This window comes from Neurospora tetraspora (genome assembly GCF_033439725.1).
Source record: "Neurospora tetraspora strain CBS 560.94 chromosome Unknown B0H65scaffold_8, whole genome shotgun sequence".
Taxonomy (NCBI): Eukaryota; Fungi; Ascomycota; class Sordariomycetes; order Sordariales; family Sordariaceae; genus Neurospora; species Neurospora tetraspora.
The window spans coordinates 2,686,793-2,713,471 of record NW_026944390.1 but is presented as its reverse complement, the minus strand read 5'-3'; the positions used below and the strand labels follow the sequence as shown (position 1 = coordinate 2,713,471).

At 52.4% G+C, this 26,679-nt stretch overlaps 7 protein-coding genes across 7 annotated transcripts; 3 read left to right on the top strand and 4 right to left on the bottom strand.

Annotated features, from left to right (window-relative positions):
* Positions 1 to 2,990: 2,990 nt before the first annotated feature.
* Positions 2,991 to 3,868, top strand: B0H65DRAFT_561267 (ribonuclease H2, subunit C; the record flags this gene model as incomplete). Its single annotated transcript, XM_062830168.1, has 2 exons — positions 2,991 to 3,398; positions 3,495 to 3,868. Exons 1-2 carry the CDS (start codon positions 3,227 to 3,229, stop codon positions 3,866 to 3,868), a joined length of 546 nt encoding a protein of 181 aa, XP_062677982.1. The 5' UTR covers positions 2,991 to 3,226.
* Positions 3,869 to 4,009: 141 nt separating this feature from the next.
* B0H65DRAFT_479283 (ER-golgi trafficking TRAPP I complex 85 kDa subunit-domain-containing protein) lies at positions 4,010 to 7,275 on the bottom strand. Its single transcript, XM_062827521.1, has one exon. The coding sequence runs from the start codon at positions 6,951 to 6,953 to the stop codon at positions 4,242 to 4,244; it is 2,712 nt and encodes a 903-aa protein (XP_062677981.1). The 5' UTR covers positions 6,954 to 7,275; the 3' UTR covers positions 4,010 to 4,241.
* Positions 7,276 to 9,061: 1,786 nt separating this feature from the next.
* B0H65DRAFT_325530 (glycoside hydrolase/deacetylase) lies at positions 9,062 to 11,674 on the top strand. The gene is made up of 3 exons (XM_062823462.1): positions 9,062 to 9,289; positions 9,344 to 9,778; positions 9,827 to 11,674. Exons 1-3 carry the CDS (start codon positions 9,145 to 9,147, stop codon positions 11,632 to 11,634), a joined length of 2,388 nt encoding a protein of 795 aa, XP_062677980.1. The 5' UTR covers positions 9,062 to 9,144; the 3' UTR covers positions 11,635 to 11,674.
* Positions 11,675 to 11,793: 119 nt separating this feature from the next.
* B0H65DRAFT_502641 (uncharacterized protein) lies at positions 11,794 to 17,208 on the bottom strand. Its single transcript, XM_062827858.1, has 3 exons — positions 16,767 to 17,208; positions 16,623 to 16,713; positions 11,794 to 16,559 (listed from the first exon to the last, which is right to left on the bottom strand). Exons 1-3 carry the CDS (start codon positions 16,943 to 16,945, stop codon positions 12,129 to 12,131), a joined length of 4,701 nt encoding a protein of 1,566 aa, XP_062677979.1. The 5' UTR covers positions 16,946 to 17,208; the 3' UTR covers positions 11,794 to 12,128.
* A 263-nt stretch (positions 17,209 to 17,471) lies between these two features.
* B0H65DRAFT_533470 (uvs-2 protein) lies at positions 17,472 to 19,887 on the top strand. Its single transcript, XM_062828981.1, has 2 exons — positions 17,472 to 18,429; positions 18,487 to 19,887. The coding sequence occupies exons 1-2, from the start codon at positions 17,883 to 17,885 to the stop codon at positions 19,434 to 19,436; spliced, it is 1,497 nt and encodes a 498-aa protein (XP_062677978.1). The 5' UTR covers positions 17,472 to 17,882; the 3' UTR covers positions 19,437 to 19,887.
* Positions 19,888 to 21,141: 1,254 nt separating this feature from the next.
* Positions 21,142 to 22,984, bottom strand: B0H65DRAFT_325503 (putative G-protein alpha subunit). Its single transcript, XM_062823461.1, has 6 exons — positions 22,506 to 22,984; positions 22,090 to 22,438; positions 21,909 to 22,037; positions 21,722 to 21,851; positions 21,432 to 21,670; positions 21,142 to 21,374 (listed from the first exon to the last, which is right to left on the bottom strand). The coding sequence occupies exons 1-6, from the start codon at positions 22,636 to 22,638 to the stop codon at positions 21,275 to 21,277; spliced, it is 1,080 nt and encodes a 359-aa protein (XP_062677977.1). The 5' UTR covers positions 22,639 to 22,984; the 3' UTR covers positions 21,142 to 21,274.
* Positions 22,894 to 24,046, bottom strand: B0H65DRAFT_479274 (uncharacterized protein). The gene has a single exon (XM_062827520.1). It carries the CDS (start codon positions 23,874 to 23,876, stop codon positions 23,331 to 23,333), a length of 546 nt encoding a protein of 181 aa, XP_062677976.1. The 5' UTR covers positions 23,877 to 24,046; the 3' UTR covers positions 22,894 to 23,330.
* Positions 24,047 to 26,679: the final 2,633 nt, after the last annotated feature.

Genomic DNA, 26,679 nt, shown 5'->3' with positions numbered 1-26,679 from the left:
TCTCGTCCTTGCCGGCGGAAAATCCGTTATACCATGATTGGCGCGCACACATCTAAAGTAGGACGTAGAAGAACGATTCGAGGTCGTAACGGTATATATGGTCGACCTTGCGCAATACTTCAATCGCCATGAACGGGACTGTGCCAGTTATTTGTCGCGCTCCTCCACTATCTCGAACCTTGGCCGCCATATCAAGGTCGATCAGCATGCCCTTGAAGCTATCTGCGATTTCGGGGTCCGTAATAATGATATTGTTTGGAGAGATATCGCGGTAGAGAATGTCGCCAGTAACGTAGAGAGATTAGTGCGCCTTGATCACATCTTGCATCGATTCTAGCAGTTGCTTGATCGCTGTAAATTTGCTAATGATGTAACCGGCTGGTAAGATGACGAGGTAGGAATAGACTCTCTATTCCCACAAGTCCTCGCTAGGCGTAGATCCGGATACGGTGTTGGTAGTAGCGTCGAGCGTCGCCTTACGCTTGGATCCTGATGTATTAGTGCTTACTGTGGTTGATGGAAGGTCGTTACAGAACTGGTAAGCCGTTAGAAACTGCAGTTCCTTCCGTAGTTCTATAATGGTAGTAATTCAATAATGCGCTACTATTCTAGCTACCCCTTTAACACCCATCTGCTTTACTAGCGTTAGGAACTCTACCTCCGACGTCCGTTTACCCAATGCCCAAGCAAATTTAGTGACGGTATTATTTTCACACTTATAATAAGTAGTTCCGCAATATACAATAGCATTTAGCCTATATATAGCCTTATTTAGCCTAATTCTCATTTCCTTACCATATATATCATTCAATTTAATATAGCGTTATTAGTCTTTTCGCTCAATAAAAGTATCCAAGCCCATCGCATTATTATCTATTATAATATAACCAACCAAAGCGCGCGTAAATATATCCGGCTTTTCGTAAATGTCGACAGAATGTAAACTATACGCCCTAGCCCGATCGAAGATCTAGAACTCCCATTTTAAAAGCGTAGAAGGAAAAAGCGTAAACGAACCGACGAGTCAGCTAATTAATAAAAATACTTCGTATATAGCGGACGAATTATAGGAAATCCCCCTTAAACCTGCTTAGATCGTATAATTTCTTATACTCTTCGACAATAAGAACGTGCTTATATTCAAAAGTAGTAGTTGTCGCTTCCGTAGTTAGCATTTATATAAAAATATCCATTTAACCTTTCCGTTTCCTAAACCGGTTGGTAGATATAGTAGTATAGAGTTTGTATAGCGTGTCAGCCAATAGGAAGCGCTCTTCTAAGGAGCGAAGCCAATCCCAGACTGGTTTTTCATTAGGAGTAGCCGGGAAGCCCTTCTATTCTGCTCTGTTATACTCTATTATAATCTTCTCCAGCATTGCTTTCTACTCGTCGCGCCAATTTTCAGAGTTGAAGAACTTATTTATAAAACCCCCTACGTTGCGAAAAGTATAGTCTTTAATTTGCATAAATAATTCCCTTTCTATATTCTTGCGCATTACACTATCGGCGAGCCAATTCGAACTAGTTTCGACAAGCGTTCCTTTAAACGTAGGTTGAATAGTGGTAGGAAGAGGGGAGGTGCGGCGGGCTAAGGCATCCTAAAGGCTCAAGACGGCAGCCCAAACGGCGTTATCGTCGGAGTTGTCGACAATATAGCAGACGAGAGGGCGAAATAGGTCGAGATTTATTATCTTCCTATTTCGAACATCCCATCATAGGGCAAATAATCTGAATCCTACGTCCTGCTACGTACCGTTTCCGTCGAGAAAGGAAATTTTATATTCTATGAGAGAATCGAGAAGCGCCAGTAAAAGGTCTGTAATATATTCTCGATGCGTCTCGTCGGCTTCGTTAGAGTCACGCAATTTGTCTCGAACGCTATTCAGAATACGACCGAGCGGATGTTCTACAATGTTCTTCTTTTATTATTCTAAAAGGGACCAGGGATTTCTAATATATGCTCTGGAACTTGGGTTGCTTAGGGAGGCGTTGGGAGGGGGGCTGTGCGATAGGAAGCCATAGTTAGTTTGGTGTTTATTATACAATCCAGCCCTGGTTTGTTTGTCAGTGTGGTACAAAAGAGCCAAAGCTTTACTGAATATAGGAAAGCGTTCGGCTTTCTACGAGGTAAACGCAGTAAAACTGATTTTTTCCAGTCTTAAAGGCCTTGAGGGGGACGGAGAGAGGCATAATAGGACACCCATAAGAGGCTTCTGTGGCGTCCTAAGCCCTTGCCATTGTCCCATGTCGCTTCAAACGGATGACAGTTCCTCTCTTCAAGGGCCAATAAGAGCTCCAAAACTCTCCTGTTCAACCCATAATCGAAGAACCAAACTAACAAACAAACCAGTATTGAATTGTATTGTGTTGATGATGTGAGTTTGTGTTGATGATGGTATGACTCGACATCTGAAATGAAACTTACCTTGGGATCGGTCGGGTTTTGGATGTTGAATACCCCGCGATGTGAATCTTGATGGCGCTGAGTTTGAACACGTCGCTAGACTTGACCCTTGCTTCTTTGATGAGAGACTGCATCGCGATCGATGGTCTGGTGTTGCTGGTTGAACCTGGTGTCTTGGCCATTCGAGGGCACGAGTTGAGTCAGGAAAGCCAGCCCGTTAAAGCGATTGTACAACTGGTCAGAGCGACTGTGTGGGGCCAAGCCTGTCAAGAGGTATAAGTCACCTCGCTCCTGCAACCCAGGTTAGGCTAGGGTTAGCGGTTAGAGTTAGGTGTTAGGATTAGTTCCGGGGGTGCAGGGGGCCGGTGAGAGGCCCCCGCGTGTGAATGTGAATTGAGCGCTTCGAGAAAGGTTATTTTGAGCTCTCGTTGTCGTAGCTCAAGACGATAGCTTCTGGTGATGGTTGAGGGCGCGGAAAGTCAATGCCAAGCTTGGAATTTTTGGTGGTCTTCGCTCGTCCGGTCTTCGATTCTGTATGGCCCCACACAGTCGCCCTGACCGATTGTACAGTTGCTTTAATGGACTCGCAAAGACCTGCCCAAGAATCTCCCCGTCACTGAACGCAAGCAATTAAAGTGATCCGTGCGTCCCCTGCATTTGATCCTCCTCCGACGCGTTTTCGACTTGACATTCGCGTCTCACTCACTCACACTCGACTTTCTCATCACCATCAACCTCATTTACTCAACGAAAACGCCATTAATTCCTCTTTGCACTTGAACAATCTCCTACAGAGAGTACAGAAGAAACAAGCAAGACACAATGACCCAACAACCAATCCTCGCTTTCACCCCCTCCACCTCCACCTCCTCCACCTCCTCCAGCACCACTTCAACCCCCATCCCAAAAACAACACCCAACCTCCTCCCCTGCCGCATCCACCACGACGGACCCGTAGAACCTACCGACTCGTTTTGGAATCCTCGTGAAGAAGGTACATATGTCTTTCAGCTTCCTTCATTCCCATTCCCACTCCCTCCCTACCCCCCTATCTTCCCAGTAACCGTCAAACTGACCCTCCTAAAAAAAGATGGCCTAAAAGTCTCTTACTTCCGCGGCCGCAAGTTGCACGGCAAAACGCTGCCTCTTCCGGAGGGGTATAAGGGTGTTGTGGCTTCGAAAGCCCCTAAACAGGAAGGGGAGGAGGAGAAGAAGAAGGAAGCGAGGTTACCGCATGAGATGTCATTCGTGATGGACAACGACAACGAGCCAGAAGTGGTGGACCTAGAGGCCGAGGAGAGTAGCAGGCAGGAGCCAGAGGTGGGAGGATGGATGGAGATCCAGGCGGAGTTTGAGGAGGTGGTGGTTTGGGGACATGAGAGTTTGGCTGATGCGGGGGGAGATGCGTATGTGAGGGGGGTGGAGGAGTGGATTGGGTTTGCGAATAAGATGCATTCGTTTTAGAGGAGAGGGGCGGGGAGGGGCTGTGAGAGTGAAGAAGATAGATACCCAGAGAATCGGATGAGTAGACTAGACTACATGAGCTATTCACGGGGCTACTTACTGTGTGAGAATCAAGACACTGGTACCAGTCGGACAAGGCAGCAACAAGTGACGACTCGTATTCACCCATACCATGGCATTCATTACTCTAACCCGTTCACCATTCCATTCGTTCATTACTATTCATACACACTTTTGCTAAACAAGCCTGCTGCCATGCCGTCTATTGATTCTTCCCATGCCCCCCGTTTGCCCATCATTGCCCCGTCTCCCATCTCTACAAAAGAACCGCCGCGCCTTTAACTTTCACATCCTTCCTTCGTCTCATGTCCTGTTAACCAAACCCATCCTTCCCTTCTTTGCTCTTATTTTCCTCCCTCCCGCTCGCGCTCGCCAATCTAGCCGGCATCAACGGCGACAGCGGCGACAGCGGCGCTGGCTCCAGGTCCGCAGCTGATAGCACCCTGGATGTTCGGACGGCCATGCTTGCTTTTCGCGGTCGGGTGGGACTATTTCCACCGCTGGTAACATTTTCGAAGGTGCTTGTGTCCTTATCTTCCGGCTGTTGGGCATCAGAATCCAGTGTTGTTTCCGGTGACGACCTGGAGGATGAAGACGCGGTGGGTGTGGGTATTTGCGGTTGTGGTGGTAATTGTGAAGAGGTTGACTGTCCGTTAAACCCGTCTTGCTCCACGTCCACGTCCACTTCCGTCTGCGCGTTGTCCTGTGTGCCGGTAGCTGCCTGGTCGGCCTTGGGTCGGATCGTGAGGTTGCTGCTTTCGTCGAACTGCAATCCCAACCCCTCTCCCTCCTCTCCTTCCCTATTACCGCCCTGAGAATGTCCCCCCTCAGCCTCCAACGCCTCGGCATACTCCCTCGTAACCCTCAACCCCTCTCTCACTGCCTCGTTCAACCCAGCGAGAAACTCGCTCGCCCCGTTGAACCCTTGTACCCCCCACTCGCTCGGTAGCAGAGAGTACATCCTCCTAGCATCCGCCAGACACTTTTGCGCCTGCAAGTATTTGCCCATGCTCACCCACGCCTGGGCGGCAAGGACGCTCCACATCGCTGACTTGCGTCTCCTGCTTCCCCAGAGCTGAGAGCCGGTTCCGCGCTTGGAGGCGTAGCAGACTGCTAACCGTTCGCGGAGCAAGGCGTCGCCGATGGGGCCGAACAATCGCATTTCAAGGAGGCGCGTGCCCCAGCGGACGGATTCGTCGATTCCTGTGCCGCCTCGTAGACGAAGGAGTTCGAGAGAGAGAAGGGTGGACCGGACGGCCCCGTACAAAGACGAGCAGCGTGTATGGTAAGAGTAAAGAGCCTGTTCAACCATGGGGTTGATGATTTCTACTCTGTTCTTGGAGGACATATTTTGCGGCATTATGAGCAGGGACAAAGCGGCCATCTCGTTTGCTGAAGCGTGGTACTTCCACGCTTTATCGTTTTGGAAGTCTGTCCTCAGCAAGTCGTAAGTGGACATGGCCAGCTTCCAATCGCGCAGCATAAAGGCAAAGTCGGCGAGCCGGCGCATGATGGCTTCGGGCGTGTCGGGACGGTAGTAACCCAGGGTGTCGAAGCCGTTGGATGAACTGCTGGTGGAGTTGCGCGAGGAGGAAGAGGAGGAGCCGAAGACTGTGAAGCGCTTGGACAAGGACATGAACCGCCCGCTGATGCCGCGACGCCGGGAGGCGACTTGGTCGTTCCATAACGAGACGTTGCGCTCCATGGTCGGAATTATCGATTGGATGACCATTTCGCGGATGAAGGTGCGGATGGCGGTGGCGTCGGACTCGAAGATGTACCGGTTGAAGAGGTGGGGGTCGTCGTCGAACGAGTCTTGGAGCTGTTCGGACCGTTCGATGTCGGCGAGCTCTTCGGAGGCGGACATCCAGTCGGAGCGAGGGAGAGGGATGCTGTCGTCGTCAGTCTCGGCGGATTGGGAGGAGCGGATACGGAGAAGGTGGCAGTGTAAGCCGAAGTGGCGCTTCATTTGGTCGAAGAGCTGCATGGATTTGGTGATGTCGCTGCGTTCTTCGTCGTGCACCAGTACATAGTAGCGCAGAAAATCGCCGTCAACCCATGGTGGTATCCGCTGCTCGGCGGGTGTGGTTTCGCTGTAGAGTTGCCTGAGGGCTTCGATCGGGGCCGGGTGTCGGGAGCTGATGGCTATTACGCATGCTACCGGGTGGGAGAAGGTTTCGTGTGACGCCATGGGAATGCCGGATAGTAGTCGCCGGAGGTAGAGGGCATAATATGGTGATGTAGCGTCTGTATCGAGACCTTGCCTCGTGGGCGTCGTAGGTGTTGCTGTCCCCATGCTTGCCTCCTCTGCGAAACCCAAATGCTTCTCAACCACTTGTTCCACCTGTTGAACCAAGCTTGTCTTTTTCCTAGGCATATTGTATTGTCCCGCTGCTTGTCCGTTCGGCGGAGGTCCCCTTAGTGACCGTGGATCTGGTAGCGTATCTGGATCCTCGACAGCTTCCCCGAATTTTGTAAACCGGACCGAAAAATCATCCCACGTGCGTGATGCCCCGTTGCTGTCCCGAATAGTAACCCTCCCCTGGATGCGCTCTCCGAACGGACGGAGCAGCTCAAACAGACCGCCCTTGAAACCCTTTTCCTTAACCAGATGTTCGACATCTTCCGAGTCGTGGATAGCGATGTGCGGGACGAAGCTCTTGAGGATCAGATTGAGAGGATCCCCCGGGTTCTCCGCGGCCGCGGTGTCGAGGAGAGATTGCTTGAAGCCGCCGCTACCGAAGACGGAGCCGGTCAGGCTGCGGGCGGGGGAACCCATGGGTGCTGGTGACGCGGAGCGGGAGCCCGGTGGTGTAAGTGTTGACCTGAAAAGGGAGGCAGCCGAGGGATTCGTTCGTCGTTCGCGGATAGGGGTGGTCGGCTGGGCTTCGGGCTGGGAGAGAGGACGCGAGTCGAGGACAAGCGGCTGTCCCCGTTGCTTGGAGGGTTGGGGCTTCATGGTGGGGTTGGCCATGGGCAGCGACGCGAGGGGGTCGTTAGGGGGCGCATTGTCGGCGGACTGCATGAGTACGCCGTGGGGAGATGTCGGGGTCCGCGCAAGCAATGAATCAGCTGTAGAGTAACTTGCTGTATCGATACGCGGTAGTTGTAATTACTGTTACGATGCAGATGCTGTGACGACAAGCCCAGTTGAAGATGCGATGGGACAAAGGGCAGTGCGTGTCGCTGTAAGCTAGTGGATAGATAGCGGGGTATTATCGGTCTCCGGCGTGGAGCACGGTATCGGCGCAAGCGAGGTCACGGCGTTCGGGGGGCAGCGGGTGGACTGCTGGACGGCGGAAGATGGAAGGTGGAAACACGGCAGTGAGGTCAGCCGGCGCCGCGGCCCTGAAGCGACGTTAATCTTCGGGGCTCCGCGTCCTCCGCCATCTGACGTCCCGCGGTCTGTGCTTCTTTATTTTCCTATCCTCTTATACCAGAATAAGCCATCACGTGGGGCTTGTGATGACACCCAAGGGCCAAGACGTTCTCATCTTGGACTTATCCTCTTTCATCTTTCCCCTGAACAAAGTAAACAATGACAGCCCCACTCACGACTGACTTGACTTGGTCAAACAACATAGGCTTTTGAGGTCGCTAACCTTCACAGCGCAACTCTACCACAGACAAGACTTCATAATATCTACCGACCTCCAGTGAGCTGACGAACGTTCGCTCCGGCGTTTATCGCCAAGTCAACCGAGAATCATATACCCTCTCTTGACCTATGCTCCGATTCGCGGGATACGGTGACGCCGTTGGGACCATGCTTCCAGAAAATAGATCGTTCCAATGGCGACATAGACACTCACAGACGGCTCACCATTAGCCATTTCGGCTGAATGTTCCGGTTTGCTATGGTGTCAGTGGCCCAGCCTGGCCAAAGGTAACGTTAACTGCTATGTTATAGGACACAGTGGACGGCGTTCACGGCAAACTTCTTGACGACGCACTTGGCTTCAAACAACACGTCAAAGCAACATCAAAATACTGCGATACCATGGACTCATCACTTTGCCAACGTCGATACGTTGTGCATCCTTGAGAGGGTAACTTGTTGAGTTCGACATAAACCCTTGAGAAACCGTCATCGGTTTCCTTTGCGGCTCTTCTCTTCAACCTCCTTCATGAGTCAAGATGCCTTACCTAACTCTTGAACAAAAACGAGTTACATCCACAAGAGAGGCTCGATCCGACATGGTACCTGATCTCCGCCAGCCCCCAACACCGCAAAGCTACCCCGGCTTCTTGGCGAATCGGATGTGCAAGCCAAGAACACCTCAATATCAACCTCATCAACTTCCTTCAAGATGACTGCCGAAAAAGTTCCCCACTTTATTAGATGAGAATGCCCTCTTCTCGCCTTATCACTCTTCCTTTCTGCTCTCGGCCGCGCAGAATATGGATTGAATCCCACCCTCTTCCCGTCCGACATACTAGATCCTCACGTTTCTGGAGGCTAAACTTCTCAACTCGGATCTCATCTCACCAGTTCCCGAATCACGTTTCATTGGGGTGCTCATGTATCTTTCCGCTCACCGGGCCTTGCATCGGACCTCATCCTTCACCAGCCTTCTTACGGGCCTCGTCACCGACCGACCGAAGCTAGAAAACGCGCTCCGGGTCTAATATGCTTCTTAGGTCGAGTGGCTTGAGCTTCGGATCGAATATGTCCGATTCCACTACACTATCGGTATCAGGAACGAACACAACATCCAGGTCTCAAGTTGAGACTTGCAGAACAGGAATCTGTTCAGCTCATCTACTATTGTTACATAGCATACACGAGCTTGCCAGTTCCTGGTTAACCATGGGCAGTAGTGCCACATGAACCGCAGGGGACAACAGCCAAGTCGGCACACTGCATCGTGGGATTTATCCCTTCCTACGCTCCGCACTCTCATTTACCTCGGGCGTTGGCCCCGGGCTTGCGTAATCTTCATCACTATCCCATATGGTTATTTTTCTCTTAGCGATATCTCATACCACGGTCACGGAAGCGATGGCAACTCGAGTTACACGCGCCCCAGTCGGTTGATATTTGTTTAATCTATACCTGCATTCTCGTGGTTGATTACCCCTGGAAGGGACTGGCCCATATTCTCGGCCATCAGATCCGAGAACACATATAACTCACTGCACGCAGTCATGGCCTGTGTCGCCAGACTGGATTTCTGTGTCTCCATCTAGCACCGGTCTTCGGGGAATTGACTGCCATGTTGCTTGATCGTCGTCTTGCAACCGTGGTTTCTGGTCTGTTGGCCATCACCACGGTCAGCGCTGCCTGCACCTCCGACCTCATCATCGACGACTTTACCAAATGGGTTGAGGGAACGAACAATCTGAATTATCCTAACGGAGGTCAGTCACTCTCACATGCAGAACAAAAGACAGTTACCTTACTAACACAAACAGACGATGCATCTATGACATCCATCGCTGCCGCTGCGGGCAAGGTTCAGTTCATTCCCAAAGATGGCGGGTCGTACTTTTACGAGTCCTTCTCGTGCCAACAAGCCGTCACCAACGGTTATGGCGGAATCCAATTCACTCTTGAGGGACCAGCTGGAGGGTCTGTTGCACTCGAGCTACAGACATCTGCGAGTTGCAACGCCAGTGATACAGCCAACTACACGAGCTCCTACAATGTCATCAGCAGCTTGACGGGAAGCCAGCAGACCATCGACCTGCCACTATTGGGCTTCGACAACAACCCCAACTATGATGCTATTGTTGGACTGGTCTGGTCCGAGTTCTCTAAGACCAATTCCATCTGGTCCATCGGCAACATCAAGCTGACTTGCGGGGCTGTGGCTGCTCCGACCACCACAACTGCCCCTACCACTACACGTATATCTTCCCTACCCCTTTTTGGCGATCACCACTAACCGAGTTCAGCCTCTTCCACAACCCGTTCCGTAGTAACCTCCACGACTCGCTCCGTTATCACAACGGCCACCAGGTCCACATCCGCCAGTCCGACAGCTACTGCCTGCTCGAACTTGCTGATCGACGACTGGGAGTCGCAATCCCGCCTGACCTTCTTGGGCTACAATGCCATGAATCAAGCCTCCAGCGATGACGGCACCATGTCCTCCATCGTGGTCAGTAACCACCGCGTACTGCTTACCCCCAAGGACCAACAGTCCTACTTCTACAGCCAATTCGGCTGCCTCAACACTAACAATAAGTACGGCGGCATCTCCTTCCGCATCCGAGCCGCACGCGGCACCACCTTTGCCGTACAAATGTCCTACTTTGCAACCTGCGGCTCCAGCACCGGCCGCAAGACCATATCCATGACGTCCACGCAGCTCAAATGGACATTCGACGGCACCGAGCGCCTCTACTGGTTTCCCTTCTCCGTCTTCACCGGCCTTGACACGACGAAGCTCGATATGATCTACTTTTCGTCCTTCAACGCCGCCGTGATCCTCGGGCCCATGTCCTTCTACTGCGGCAGCACCGCATCCGAATACATCCTCCCCACCCTCCCGCCCCCCTCCAACACGGGCGCGTCCCCGACCGTCCCCGCCCCTTCCTCCAACGCAAAGCCCTTTGTCATTGACACTTTCTCCAACCAAGACACCAACAGCCTCGGCCAGTGGCACGGCGGCGACGACGGTATGACGGTCACCTTTGGCAAGAACTCCATCACCATCCGCACCAACGATTCTGACCTAGGCTGGAACACGCAGCTGGCCGCCAAATGCTTTGACCTGACCCCCTATTCCACCGCCTACCTGCACGTCGCCTATCGGGGGAGCAACAAGTTCTCGATCGCCCTCCAACAACACAACGCCCAATGCGACGAGTCCATCAAACCCTACCCCGAAACCTGGGACTCGCTCGAAGCCGCCCGCTACTCCTTTGGTGGGTCCGACATCTACATCCCCCTCTCGCACTTCGCCATCAACCTAACCCGCACCATCGGCTTCAACCTGCGCGGCTTTTTTTCCCCCTCCGAATCCACCACCATCTCCGCACTCGAAATCGTCTCCTCCGTCCCCTCCTCCTCCTCCGGAGTCTCCATCCCGCACAAACTCCCCTCGGGAAAATTAGTCTTCGCCTGCACGCGCCCGAACAGTTTCGCCTTCGCCATCGACGACGGCGACCCTAAGCTCGCCGCGCGCGTTGCGTCCATCGTTTCCGCCGCCTCGATCCCCGTAACTTTCTTCACCGTCGGTTTGCCTTTGCTCGATCCGTCCACTAACCTATCAAAAATCTACCGCGACATGGCGGCAAGGGGCCACCAGATCGCTTTACATTCGTACACCCACCCGAAAATGGAAGGACTACCGACTATCGCCGACATAGACTGGGAATATACCAACGACATTGGGGCTGTGCGACAGACTTTCCCTTCCTCTAAGGTATCCCCCTATTTCCGTCCTCCGTTTGGGACAGAAGGGGCAAGGATGCGTCAGCGCTTAGTCGAAAACTTGGGTGATGAAAACGCGCATATAGTGGGGTGGAGTATCGATGTGGAAGATTGGTTGTGGGCTGAGAGCGATACCCCCGAAAAACAGTTGGAGGCGTTCAAGAGGGATTTGAAAGCTGGGGGAAATCTGGTGGTGATGCATTACTTGTATGAGAGCACGGTGGGGTATTTGGAGGAGTTTATTAAGCTTGCCAAGGGGACGGGGAAGCGGTTGATGAGGGTTGATCAGTGTATGGAGGATCCTAATGCGCCGCCTTTGACGTAGTGTGGAGGGGGTTGGATGGAGCATGGAGGTAAATAGGTAGGGTTGGGCAGGGAGGGAGGGGGGAGGGGGGGAATGGTTTCCTTGTTTCTTTGGATGTGATTGTTTCCTAGCGTAGTAATGACATTGGTGGTTGTACTTCGCAAAATCCAGTTATGGAATCAATGTGTAAAAGGTTCATTGATCATACTCTAACCATAAGCTAAACTCCAGTTTTTCCTGAACCTGGTAAAGCCTAATGACCTTCATGAATGCCATGATACAGATCCCTAGTCCTAACATCTATGCAAAGAGCCGTTATTCAACCCTCCAGAATGAACATGAGAACCATCCTATTCTCAACCTAAAAAGATGCTATACCCTTTCCTTCCCGATACCGCAGCCTTCTCATCCGGAAGTTAACGCTGCTGGCAAAGAAGCCCATATCCCAACTCCAACAGTGAAAATGTGCAAAAACAATATCAATACAACCCTTCTCTCTGTCACACTCCATAACACTAACCTAACGTCCTCCCCAGCCCCCAACTCCACCCCCCCTCCTTCCTCATCCTCTCCCTCGCCTCGCGATCCCTACACACCTCCTCCTCCGTCAACCGATCCTGTCCTTCCCAATTCGCGCTGCTCGTCCTGGCCCTGAACCGATGATGTCTGCTCTTGTCCTTGCTAAACACCTCCTCCATGTTGAGCGGCGCAGGGGGTCCGAAAATGACCATCGGATCGAGCTGCTCTTGTGCCAAGAGCTGCGCTTTGAGGTAGGGACTGTCGGTCCAGTTGCCACCGTTCAGGGAAGACCGCAGGTTGGGGTTGGAGGTGGACGGGCGAGGCGTGTCGACGCCGTCTTCGTCGTCCGTCTGGATCTCGGGGAGCTCGATGGAGTCGCCGGCGGCGATGGCGGCGAGGCGGGGAGAGGTGCGGGTGGGTTTGGTGGCGGAGGTGAGGGCCAGTGCGCGGGCGGCAGTAGCACCCGGACGCGCTGGGGTTTGGAGCGGATGGCGGGAAGATCCGGCCTGAGCGGTGGAAGGACCGGCGCCGTTGGGGTTGGAGGCAAAGGGGATGTGGTTGCCCTTTTGGAATTGGGCGGTGTCCAGGGCGTGGCCGGTCTTGATTTGGTTGACTGTTGTCTTCTTGAAGAGGTCGACTGTCCGCGATGGAGGGGGAGGAGCATGCGGGACGTTGTTGTAGTTGGAGGCGAAAATCGACTTGCTCGTGGTAGTAGTGGCCAAGTCCTTCTTGAACCCAACCGAGGGTTGTCTAACAGCCGCTGAAGGTCTTACCCCCGAAGGTCTCACAGCAGAAGGACGGACTGGCGCCCCCCTGATGCTCCTCTGCTGCTGGGTGCTACCCTCAGCCATCTCGATATCCGCATCAAAGTCCTCAGACACCCGAATCCGCTTCGAGTCCTGATGCGCCTCCTGAACTTGCGTCAAAGGACGCTTCGAAGCCGCCTTCCCCAGAACAGCATTAACTGGTCGACTATCATGCAGCGTCGACCCAAGACGAGAATTAGGTCTCGACGGTTGCCTGCTCTCCGCCAAGTGATCCGGAGGACCATTAGGCTGGGACCTTGGGGGCGGGGGAGGTGCGCGAGTCCGCTTAGCTTGCTCAATCGCGGCCTTCTTAGCTGCCGCAGCTTGCTTGCGCTGCTCTTCCTCCTTCATCTCAGCCCTCTTGCGCTCATTTTCCGCCTTCTGATCACGTCTGCGCTGGATCTCGCGCTCCTCTTGCTCCTTCTGCTTGGCCGCTAGCTCCAAGGCTTTGGGCCGCCCGACAGTCGAAGAATAAGACCCCTTAAGACTCTGAAGGGAAGGCTTCTTGGTGAGCGAAGACGTGCTGGCCTTGCTCACGAGTTGCTGCCTTCCGTGCGACTGACCTAGGCTCTCCTGGCTGGTGGTGCTGAGAACACTGTTGGTGGAAGTGTGGAATGCTCCCTGTTGGGAGCTGGTGGTGTTGACGCGGATGCGAGTCGGGGCGGGCTTGGCCCTCGTCAATGCCTCCTTCGTGGGCCTAACAGGTCGCTTGATGCCTGTTCCACGAGACGCTTGAGCAGACGGGGGCCGGGGAATAGACTGAGGCGGCTTCGTAGAGATAGTAACGTCTCCCATATCGACATCGGCTTCCTCCTTTTCGGCATCACCCTGCTTGGCTCCTCTGCGAAGACTAGTCCGAGTAGCTTTCTTGGGGCTCTTAGGTGCCGATTTCGAAGGTCCTGGTGTCTCGAACAACTGCTTGGACTGTGGTCGTGCCTTGGTAAGCTTTTCCTGTTCCTTCTTTTGTTGTTCCTGCTCCCTCTGTTCAGCAGCGCGTCTCTCCATCTCTGCCTGTCTCTCTTGCTCTTGTTGGAAGAGACGGGCCTTTTCCGCCTCCTTCTCACGCATCTTCTCAAATTTCTCGTTCTGCTTGGCATATTGCTTGGCTTCCTTCTCTTCCCTCTTCTTTTCCTTCTCCCTTTCCTCGGCCTCCTTTCTTTCCCTCTCGGTCGACGCTCGGGTTTTTCTCGTCGGTCGAATGGGGGTGGCGGCTACGGGAGCCTCGGGCTGTACATGGTGAGATAGATCAGGATAGACGACATTATCGGCTGTCTTGAAGGAAGCTTCGGATAAACTGGGGTGTTCTTCCAGTCGAGCAGTTGAAGGAGTTGTGAAGAGCCCGGTCAGTTTTGCTTCCGCATTGGAAGGTGCACTAGTCGGGAGAAATCCCTTGGATGATTTCATAAGGGAGGAAAACTTGTTCTTGACCCTTTCCAACGTGTTCTCGCGGAATACCTTGGAGGGAGACTTGAAGGGCGAAGCAGGTTCGTCCGCTGGCATTTTGTGGAGGTTGGAAGTAGACGCAGATGCCTCCTTCTTGGGGCTGGAGGTCTTTGGCACGGAAAGCTCGTTCAAGTTCGGTAGCATGGGAACAGAAGCCGATTTGATATGTGCTGAAGAAGTAGCAGGTGGTTCCTGGATGACGGGCGCTTTACTTGGTGAGTCGTGCCTGTTCTCCATGAAGGATTCTCCAAGGGTCGGGGATGCCTCCCTTGCGAAGAGGTTCATTCCTTCCATTGGCTGACTTAGCCGTGTGTCTTTGCGCGCGTTCCACACCATGGGGGTGGACATATCCGCTCCCTTGCTAGGAGGTCCAATCCAGTCATCATCGTCGTCCAGCGGGAATGCTCCAGGTGTGGGAAATGCCCTTGGAGTAACCACAGGTGGCTTCTTGGGTGAGGATTTGGTGGGCTCCGGAACGGGCTGTGTCGTTGGTGCCTGTGAAGTGGATGCAGGTTGTTGTGCCGGCAAGAGGTGAGCTATCGATTTCGATGGTCTCGGTCCCATTGCCTGTCCCTTGCCCAACATGCTGATCTGATCCTGCAATCGCTGAGTGTATGATTTAGCCGTCCTGGGTTCCTGAGTGTGATCACCATCGATGTCCATCTCATCGTCGTCATCATCGAAATCCTGTCGGGTAGTATGGCCAAGACTCTTTCCTCCAGTCTGGCGATGGTAGAATGAGGTTCGCGTTACGTCGACATGGCTAGTCCTCGACATCCTATTACCGAGGCTCTTCTTAGAGGTCATCGGTTCGCGTGCGGGAAGCGATGCAAAGTTCAGACTGCTCAGGCGCTTAACCGGGCTAATGGGGCTAGAGACTTCCATGGATGAGTTGGCGTCATCGTTCACCTTGTCGTCCGCTTGGTCGTCCGCATTATCCTCTTCAGGTTGGGGGTGTGCAAAGGGCGCCGGAGTCTTAGGTTGCTGCTCAACAACTGTTGCCTTCTCCGGCGATTTCTTCTTGGGTGACAGGACGAGAGGGGGCGCAGTCTTTGTCGGAGAAGCCGCTTTTTCCGGGGAAGCCCTATCCACAGGCAATTCCTCCTCTTCGATCTCCATGGTCTTCACAGGGGAGGGAATCTTTTCTGGCGAAGGAGCCTTCTGAGGGGACGCCATCTTGTCCGGGGAAATCCTCTTCTCGGGGGAAAGACGCTTTTCTGGTGATGCAAGCTTTTGGGGCGAGAGTGCCTTAACCGGCGAGGCAGCCTTCTTCGGGGAAGGCGCATGGATAGACTTGGTGGGCGACGGGACGAGCATATGGACTGGGCTACTAGACCTAGCAACATCAAGCTCGGGTGAGGGCAGATGAGGATATTGAATAGTGGGTTCAACAGTCTCTTTTGAAGGCTGGGTCGTTTCCGGTAGTTCGACTGTCTCCTGGGGTACGGGACTGGCGTGCTCCTCCGGTTCAGTGGGGGCTGGTTGAAGTCCAAGATCCTGTGACTCAATCTCCTGCTCTGGTTCCTCCTGCGTCGGTTCCTGGTTAAGCTCCTGTGACGGCCGTATTAGATCCTCTGTCTGCTCCTGTGTGGGCTCCTGCGATGGTCGTTGTGACGGCTCCTGTGTTGACTGCTGAGTGAATTCCACCGTCGGCTCGTGCGCTGGTTCTCCCATATCGACATCGACATCGGCGACCTTCTCGACCTCGTCAACATCCATAATATCCAGCTGCTGACTGCCATAATATCCAGAATCGGTGGCCTTGACGGGGGTAGGCGACTTGGAAAGGATTGGCAGGGGGGAGCCATTGAGATGTTTGATCGGGCTTCTGACTTTCGACGGGGTAGCAGCGACTGGCTTTGCTGGACTCGCGGGTGGTCGCATAGGCGTGTTGTTCGGCTTGACTGGGCTCGGTTGTCGTGATGGCGCGGCGATGCTCTTGACTGGGCTTGGCGACTTTGCAGCTGAGGCAACAAATGATTTTCGGGGGCTCACACGGCGCGTCGAGGGAGTCGTGGGATTCTTGGGGACATCGGCTTCGTCATCAGCTTCGGCATCCGCTTCAGGCGTATCGGGCCTGATCTTGGGCGTCCATGACGAGTTATTTGCGGGCGGGGCGAGAACGAAGGGATTCGGTGTTCCTTGGGGAGTGGCTGAGAAGATGCTGGCCAAGGGCTGCTGTGGGTTAGAACAGATCAACCTTTGTCGCTCGTCGCAGAAAGGCGCTGTCTGGATGCTTACCACTCGAACTTCGGTATTTGGTGCTTTGCGAATTGTTCGTGGCGTCTTGCCTCGTGGTCGCGCTGGTGTTTTGAAGATTTCGGCGATGTTCCTGTTTCTGGTCAGCGAGACAAAAAATCGGTCGTCGCGCGCAAAGACACGCACATTTGGTTCTCGCCCGAAAAGATATCCTCCATGTGCTCGTTCAGCCAATCCATCTCATTGCGCGCAGCATACGAGAACTCTTCCACTTCCTCTTCTGCGACCTTGACCGCAGATGCGCGCTCTTCTGCGACCCATGCTGCCGAGCCGACGGGCAGACGTGGTGCCTTGCGCATTGCCATTTTTGCTGTTTGTTTACTTTGGCGCCAAAAGTCAACAAACCGGGTTCGAGAGGGGAAGGGCGATGCGGAAAGCTAAAAACTCCAAGCAATGATTGAAAAAAGGAATCGCAACAAGATATTCAAAGCATTGGTATAATTGATCAAGGAAAGGGAGGTGGGCGACGAGGCTGGCGATGTGGTGGTGGTGGTCGGTTGTCGGAGGGATGACGGGATTGCTGGAGTCAAAGCAAGTGAAATGCGAGGGATTGGAGATGGAGTTTCTGTGTTGCCTTTGTCGAAGTCATGGCTCCACCAATCCGCTTTAGTCTTTGTTTTGATTGACGCCCAAAGCGGAATAGTCTGGGCTGAGGAGCTGAGGTGGGGCTTCTGCTCCCACTGTTGCAGCGCTTTTGCGCTTGGAAGGGCCCCAGAACACCCGCTGCACGCCTTCCAGTCGCCAGTTCACGTGCAGGTCCTGTTATTACAGTATCGTGTTAAACAAAATTACCATCATGGAGATCAAAGGTTTGCGCAAAAGGGCCACAAAGAGAAACAAAGTCAGGAGATGACAATGAAGAATACTCCAGATCTTTACGTGGGACTTGAATATCTAGCAAGGAGAATGAGCAATCCATCAATGACCCATTCCGAGTCTATATGCACTCGTCGTTTTTCGGTCTCGTCCTGACCCTCGGCCAGACATTGTAAATACTGTGTAATGTCGGGGCTTCTTTTCGTTGACCTGCATTGTCCCACTCAAAGAAAGTCGCGACCAGCACGTTCGACTTGCAGACATCGCGTCTCACATCTTCCGTCTCTACATTACCTCCAGGCAGAAGGCAGCCATCAACACCAACAACAAATTGGATAGTTCAAATCAGGTTCACCATCGCTTCTACCTCAGCACCATATTCAGCAATTGATAACGACGAGCACCACCACACTCTAGAGTACCATCATGGAAGTCTTCGGCGATGAAGCCTTCAACGTCCCCGACTCGACCGACTGGCTGGACACTCCCCTCGCATGCTTGATGCCCGTCGAACAAGCCTTCCGCTGCCATGTATGCAAGGACTTCTACGACTCTCCCATGCTCACATCTTGCAACCACACCTTCTGCTCATTGTGCATACGAAGATGTCTGTCCGTTGACAGCAAGTGCCCGCTATGTCGAGCTACCGACCAGGAATCCAAACTCAGAGGCAATTGGGCTTTGCGCGAAGCCGTAGAAGCCTTCAAAGATTCCCGTAAAGCACTTCTCGAGTTTGCTAGGGCACCACCGACCATTCAAGCAGCACCTCCCGACCTAGCTGGCCCCAGTTCACCCACAAAACGAAAGGCGACGGAGATGGAAGGGGCGAAAGAGGAGGATCAAGAAACCAAGAGGCCTAGAAGATCAACTAGATCAACAAAGACCCGAGCTTCCGAGTTAACAGCGGCAATACTACAAGAGGAGGAAGACACCACACCCACAGCCGACCCAGATTACGTCGACCAACCACCCGGTTTGTTTCCCTCCTCTCCCCCTCCCGCTTCCATCACCATCACTAACCCCTCACCAGACGACGGCCTAGTAGCCTGCCCCATCTGCCTCACCCGCATGAAAGAACAGCAAGTCGACCGCCACCTCGACACATCTTGCCCCGGTTCTCCTCAACCAGCATCCAAACGACGACCAACCCCAGCTCAAACACCACAACAACCGACCTTTTCCTCCTTCAACACCCGCCTCACTTCTCAGACCACTACGCAAAACCAAAAACCACCCGAACGCCTCCCCGCCCTAGCCTACTCCATGCTCCGCGACACCGCCCTGCGCAAGAAACTCTCCGAACTCGGTCTCTCCACGCACGGTTCTCGGCAGCTTTTGGAGAAGCGACACAAGGAGTGGATCACGCTTTGGAACGCCAACTGCGATTCTTCGCGACCCAAAAAGCGGTCCGAGTTACTTCGCGATCTAGACGAATGGGAGAGGACGGTAGGAAACCCCGGCACAGCAGCAGGAGGAGGGCAGCAGGGACTCGGTCTCATGGCGAGGGCGCAAGCTGCCGGGGCGCAGATCAAGGACAAGGAGTTCGATGGGAAAGCGTGGGCGAATCGGTATGGAGGGAGTTTTGGGGATTTGATTAAGCAGGCTAGGAAGGGGATTAAGAGGCAGACTTTGGATGGGGATGGGGGAGAAAACACGGGCGAGGGCGAGGGCGAGAAGGAGAAGGAAACTGAGACTGAGAAGGAAGACAGTACGCCAGCTGAACTTCCAACGCCAGCGAGAAGAGAGGTGGAAAGTAGCGCGGCGCCGACACCGATGGACATTGTCCCGCCATCAAGTCCACCACGGCATAAGCAGGGGCGTGACGCGGGTACAGAACACAACGGGCAAGCTCCTGGAAGGGATGCTATAGCAGAGGATACCGCCATGATGGGGGAACAAGTGATCCCTGGGACACCAGAAAAGGGACAGTGGGAGACGCCGCAGCAACAACAGCAGCCACCAATAGCTGGAGATGCTTAAAGCAAGGTTAACGAGGGACCTGAGAACAAAACCAAATGAGTTAGTAAGGCCTCCGGACATAATCATGAGACCATTTCTTTTCTTTTCTGATATTGCTGCGTAACTGCTTCGTATTGTATAGCGACCGACGAATGCGTTATTCTTCTCAACATATTTCATAGGTCATGAAGGCAACAACTTCTTTCGCATACGATCATCACAACACACTCAGGTAGTCTTTTCGTCGTTGCGATCAAGAAGAGGGGTTGATGACCTAACAAAAAACAGAAAAATATCACGAGAGACTCATGAGGAGAAAAGTAAGTACTAGGTCATTCAATATGGGTTTGTAGCAAAAGAAAAGCGCCAAAAAAATAGAATGCAAAAAAACATACAGCACCTGGGATTCGCTGGTCGTCACCGACCCAACTACTAGTCAGGCGATTGGTGGCTTATCTATGGGAGAGCGGACGGGATCCCGAGTTTTCCACCATCTATGGCCGTATGTATTAATTAATTCCAAACTCATAGCTTATGGAGTAATCGTTGTGCACGGCTTCATTATCCGTGAGTTCGGATTTCAAGCTTGTCGTGCCTCCTGTGTTGCAACTGAACATACACGGAAGTGGAGGTAGTGGACGGGGCCGTAACAGTGGAAGAATCTGATCCGTTGGATACCTCACCTGTGTACTATTCCAAACGTCCTATCCTGTCCCATGATTGGTGCAGTGTATTGTTGATGTCGCTGGTGTTCGCTTCATGCGGCCTTCTCGGGACAAGAGGCCTTCCTGTGAGGTACTACCACCCTTTTACCCTCATCAAGTCAACTACCACACGACTACCACGACGACTTGGTAGTAACATAAAAGCGTGGTATTGTTGTCACCGTTGGTACCGCAGCAGGTACACGGGTACACAAGACATGTATTATCTGTTCTGTACCACTATCGTGACGTATCACTGTCTTTCTTAATTGTCTATCTGTCTGTCTCTCCATTCGTCTGTCGGTCCCTGTTCTGAGCCAACATGCCAAGTACCAACTGCCAGCGTTTCGTATGTCTCAGATGCAGCATCTATCCACTTAATCAACTCATAAAAAGGTAAGTACCTGGTTGTTCAATCCTAATTCATCAGATGTCCTGTGATAGCCACATAGACAGCCCTTATCTCCTCGTTCTCGGTGCCGTCAACAGAACGAATTCGTGAACATCATGGCTTCTTCTTCCCCTTCTTTGCTCTCCCCTCTGCATATAGACCTCGGACCTTGGACCGCATTGCAATGTCGGATCGAAACCTCACTGGGAGGCGAACAGGACCTTTCACTTCCATCTTCCTTCTTCCAAGCTTCTCCCGTGACAGCGACACATTTTCAATATATGTCTCTCCCCTAGTTTTCGTTTCCTTGCGATGCGGTTGAAAAGGAATGTACAAAAAAAAGCAAGGACTGCTCAGTCGATCCAGTCGCCGTCGTGAAAAAGTGCTCCTATGCTGTTCTGCGTCGGCGCAAAACAAATGGTGCGTAAACAAGATTACAATAAGTTCCGTTTGGAATGGTATGGTTGATGGCGCTGCCTGTCGCTCAGATGAATGCATGCTGATGAAAAGAAAAACTGATTGGAAGCAAAGCAAACCTCAGGTTGGCAACGTTCCAAACGCGCGTGAACCTGGAATATGATAGAAACAACAACCGCCGCCTCCGTTGCTGTCACCGCCGTGCTTTTGCTAGCCGGCCAGCCAGACAGCTACCACCCCTTTAACGCCGAGTCATGCAAGAAGGGAGACTTGGTAATATTCTGAACGCTGTTGCAAGAGAGAGAGATGGAAAAAGGAAGAAAATGCGTGAGCGAAAAGGTCTTTCATCATAGAATACCAGAGTCTTTAAGGGCGTTGTTGAGAATGGTTTCCTTGACGGCAGCAAACACGAGACGGATGTTGGAGGTATCGGTGGCTTGTGTCAAGCTGTGACGAATGTTAGCATAACAACTCATAAACCAGGACAAGATACAAAGGACATACTGAGGATACAGGTTAAGGTGAGCCCTGTTAACCTGGTTGAACCGCCATAGTAGGTACTTGGCAGCCTTGTTGACGTCGTTTCCACCGGAATAATCCGGAAAGTAGTTCCCTAGAGGTGACCGCCCCAATTTCTGCTTGAAGATGTCGACCTTGTTGAGAAACAGGATGATACTCGTTCTCATAAACCACCGTGAATTGACGACGGAATCGAAGAGCAGCAGACTTTCCATCATGCGGTTCTGTTACATGTTAGCACCATCTCTGTACCAGGGGTGACGTGGTGGACATACCTGACTGCTCTCCTCGAGCAACACTTGGTCGTACTCGCTCAAGGCAACACAGAAGATGATGGATGTGACGTTCTCGAAGCAGTGAATCCACTTCTTGCGTTCACTACGTTGCCCGCCCACATCAAACATGCTAGATCATTGTGTGAGCTGAGGGCACGAGTGTAACAGATTTCCATCAGGCACTTACTGGATACTGAGCTGCCCCATCTTGAATCTCGTTTCGTAGATACCTGTCGTCTTTGTTCTGGCGCGAAGTACATCCATTTCATTTGGTCGATAGTCTTCGGCAACAATCCTCATGACCTCGGTGAAGAAACTTCGCCAAGTCAGCAAACGTGAATTTTTCAGGGCAATGAATGGACACGCACTATTCTGCAGAGTCCATAAGGTAGAACTCTGTTTGCCTCTCCATGAGTAGGTCCTTTGCTGGATCGTTCCATATTGCCTGGATAGCTGTGCCGACTTTGGGATCAATGGGCTGTCCTGGTGGACACCCCTCCATGTTGTACTCTTGGAGAAACTCGACATAGGGCCGTAACGACGGATCTGCCGGCTGAATATCGAACTGGTGCATAGCATTGACAACCGCCTTTGCGCATTCCAACAGATTCTTGTAGACTGTTGGTCGGTAGTTTGTGAGCTCCTCATCTGAATAGCCCTTGAGATGTATGATCTTCATCTGCTTCACAATGGTCGATTTACCGCTCTCGCCGGAGCCTGTACGCGCAAGCATGTTAGTAGAAACGAAAAAGGGAAGGGAAAGAAGGGCAATAGGGATGCGCACCGAGAAGTAGAATCTTGCATTCTTTCCGTAGCTTCTTGGAGTCCTCCTCTAGGTCGCGATCGATCTTCTGGCTCCTCTTCTTCTGCTCCGTCTCCTCGTCGTTCGTGCTCATGCACGCGCCCATCTTGATCATAAATCCCTTTCGACTGCGGTGGCTAGATGAGGCAGTCGATGATGGCCGGGAACTTGGACTTGGCGGATAAGTGGATGCTCGTCTGGTCGCGGGTTTGTTCTAGAAAACCATGAAGACGACTTTTTCCGGCGAATATTGATGTGATGTGCAGTTCAGCTTCGTCGCTCTGACAACCTTTCCTAGGCCTTCACTATTGTCGACCAGGGGCAGATTTCGTCGTCGTCCGTCAATCGCCTGTAGCTGGAATCACCGAGAATGGGCGACGAGAATAATGCGGGTTCAAGATGACTTGGTCGACTGTCGCAATTGATGGGCGGTGTTGGATGGTGACTTTGGCGACTTGATTTGATGGGAAGCTCTCCAGGTCGACACCGCAGGGACCACGGGTGGTTGGGTTTGGTTGTGACGTCTTGAGTGGATGCGGTGCGAATCGTGAATCGTTACCGGTCGCCTCTCTGGTTGGCAGTTCTCTCTTTAGCTGGCAGTCGCCGAATCCGACAGTCGGTTGGCGTACACGCGCGTCGTTGGTAAACGGTTTCGAAGGGTCGACGACAAAGAAAACAGACACGGAAAGTGATTGAAGGGCGAGATGGGTTGTTGTTTGGTTGGTGTCGGAATGATTGATGGGCGGGAAGCTAAAGGTAAGGTAAAGGTGAAGGCAGGCAGGCAGGCAGGCAGTACACTACCTTTGGTTAATCTTGCGAGATGGGGCCCGGGATGCCCAGGTCGAGACAAAAAACGGGGGTTGACGACGCTCTGGGTGCTGGGGTCACTGTATCCCGAGTGTTCCAGGTTGCCCGGCCAGTGTAAAGTCCGTCGTCCGGGTTCGTGCTACTGTATGTGCGAGAACGAGCCCCTAGGTTCCGGTCAAAATGCGCAGATCCAAAGACTCGTGAATACGATAGTGGATTGCTAGGTCGCTGATGATGCCAAAGGATCGATGACACTTTTGCCTGTCGGGTTTGGATGATTTTCAAGTCGCAGAGTGCAGAGTGCAAGGTACCTTTGACGCCTTCTCGTTGATGTGCAGTGAAGTGCTTGAATGTGGGAGTCCCCGCGCGGCCCGGGTACAGACGAAGCAGGTGGATGCTGGGAGTGGAAAATTGTGAGATGATGCAGTGGAAAACGGAGGAGAGGGGAAAACACAGACTCAAGACACTGCAAAAGGAAGCTGAGACGAGGCAGTCAGTGGCAGTGAGCAAAAGCGACAGACACTGGATTGGGAAGGATCCCGTCATTTGGTTGGAACTGCGGCAGGCTTGAAGAGGCCAAGAGGCGATTGGGCCAATGGGGAACAATGTTTGGTGCTCAACGGATCCACTCTCCACTCGGGTCCAACCTGCGTTCGCACCGACATTTAAAGTGCCGTCTGCAGAGGGCTAATTAATAGAATGAAACAGCACTGTTTGGGACTTTTGTCCAAATCCAAGCTCAGTTGGAAAGAGAGAGAAAAAGGTAGACCTCTTATTGGACGTAATTCCGAGGTGCCGCAAAGACACAGTGGGAGAAGGAGCTACCTGGAGGTAGCCGAAGCTAGCGTAAGGCACGCTAAACCTAATGCGGTGAATGAAACCTTTCTGTGAAGAGGGGAAAGGCGCAAAATGTCTGGAAGGAGCCGCTAAAGTGAACGTCAGCGACCGAAGAGCAGTGCAGGGGCCACATCTTCGGGAGTCAGCTCCACCGGTTATAAAAACCACCAGTCCCGTCGTTGCTCCTCACTTTCACCAGCACGCCGATCTCACTCCACTGCCATTAATCCTTAGCGCGAACCATGACACTGACAAGTGACAACTTGTGGTCCCCGACGACGACAATGACGGTTATTCAGCTACGACCCGACGATATTCCTGATCGATACCCGAATCCAATTCTTGGGTCACGCAAGAGTGTCTACTTTAGTCCCGCCAGATCATAAGCTGTGGGCTGTGGGTTGGGGTCCGTTTAGGGGTCCTTCAGCTCTGCCACGAGGCGACATGGAAGATGGCATAAAGTAAAGGGGGGCGCCGGTTCTTGTCCGTCTTGTCTATGTCTCGCAAATGCGCCGGGTTATCATGAACTTTACCCTGCCCCCTACGCCGCCGCCCAGAGAACAGACAGTCAGACAGGCCTTGTCCCTTCAAAGTCCGATAGTTCAGACCTCTAGCATTGTCAACACACGACCATAACGACATTCGCGTCTCAACTCAATCTCTACAAACACTTGGCAGATCGATACAAGGATCAAAAGAAAACCGGGCGTCTATCATAGCTGTTTTTACTCCCTTGGCGGCTGACAGTTTGCAGGCAGAAGCAATGATTGTCGACAGTTGTCAATCTTGATAACGATCAAAAGCCAAAATTGGACGAAACCAAGACCTTGTCAAGCTTGTCACGGAGCTGATGGGCAACGTCCACTCTCCGGACAGCCCCCAGTTCCCTTCCCTTCCTTTCCTCCTCCAGTTGCCCGAACCACCATTTCCGCACCTTGTCGGTCGTCAACTCACATCAGTCATACACTGTTCTTCTCAGACCCTTTGCTCTTCAACCGAGTCAAGATTTCCATGTTTACATCAGTCATGAGTTGATTCAGATGGCCCGTGCACTCCGCTCTTTGAGGGAAGGGTTGGCTGGGCAGACCATTTTGAAAGCCAGGAAAAGTGGATCCATTCGAGATTACTGAACTCCTCTTGTTCTTCCCAGGAACTCATCCGTAGTGTACTCGGCGGATTTCCTCCTCACTCCTCACCAGTCCTCATCCTCGACTCCTCACTTTGGCGGGTATTCCCACCTTGCTCATTTCCACTGTCCGGGGAATCCCCTGATTGCCCTCTCACATCGGCGTAAACGATTATCCAGACGATAAGAACTCATGTACCTTTCCGCGAAAGCCTCGAACCAAAGTGACTTTGGGATAGACGCAGGACTTGGCGCCAAGATATCGTCTGGATAATCGACACCCTCACTATTCAGAGTTGGGATTAGTATCAGTCTAGTCTCATAGTAGTATTAGACTAGTACTAATTAGTCAAGACGTCCCGAGTACGCGCAAGGTCGCATTCGAACGTTTTCTCAAAAGAGGAAACATCTTGGATTAACAGCAACACAGTACTCGGCCACTCAACTCACTGTCGCACCAACCTGTAATTACCGTGACCATTCCACGTGTTTCCATTGTCAAGACATGTTCAACAGAGACAAAGGGGGCACATTATGAGACCAAACACTGGCTGCTCAGCATCTCAAACACTCATCCTGCCCATCTCTTTATGCAGACAAGAATAGCACCAACGACACTACCGGGACATCGAACTTCGGAGATCGTGATGGCGATCTTTTTTCAACAGAATGTCCATCCAGACAAATACATGCACTACCCATCATACCCATCAGCCTGACATCCATCTCACTCATCACAACCCATCACTCATGGGACCCTTAGATCATCATCCAACTCTACCAGATCCCCGACCCCAGGACCCCCGACACAGCCAAGCTATCACCACGTGTCTCCGGGGAACTTCCGTCATTTGGTATCTAAAAGCTAGGGCAACCTGGGTATTAATAGCAGGGGGGCATTATGTTTGGTGATGAATGAGCCAGGGGCTTTGGATGGGTACGTAACTCTTCAGCGAATACCTTCTCTTGACTGGGGACGGGGACCTTTGGGATCTCCCAAGCTAGACAGAAGTCAGAACAGACCGAGATTCCATCGTACGATCCCAGATTCATAATGCCATTGTTAAGGTCCAGGTGGTTTTCCCCGGCGTTTACTGCACTACGGTACTGAATGGCGATCTCTATATGTACCAAACATGGCCATTTGCGGAAAGTGGTCTGGACTCCCATCCAACTGTCGGCTTCACCAAATTCACGAAGAAAGTGGAAAACCCTTTTTAGCGGTTCTGTTTTACGATCTGCTGTTCTGCGTTTACATACCTACTTGCAAACATAAAACAATCGTGCGTTATTCGTACATCTGTCACAGTACATCACACACTCCATTCAACTATTTGTACAAAAACAGCTGGACACGCTAGACTGGCTTGAGACTGGTCACGCTAC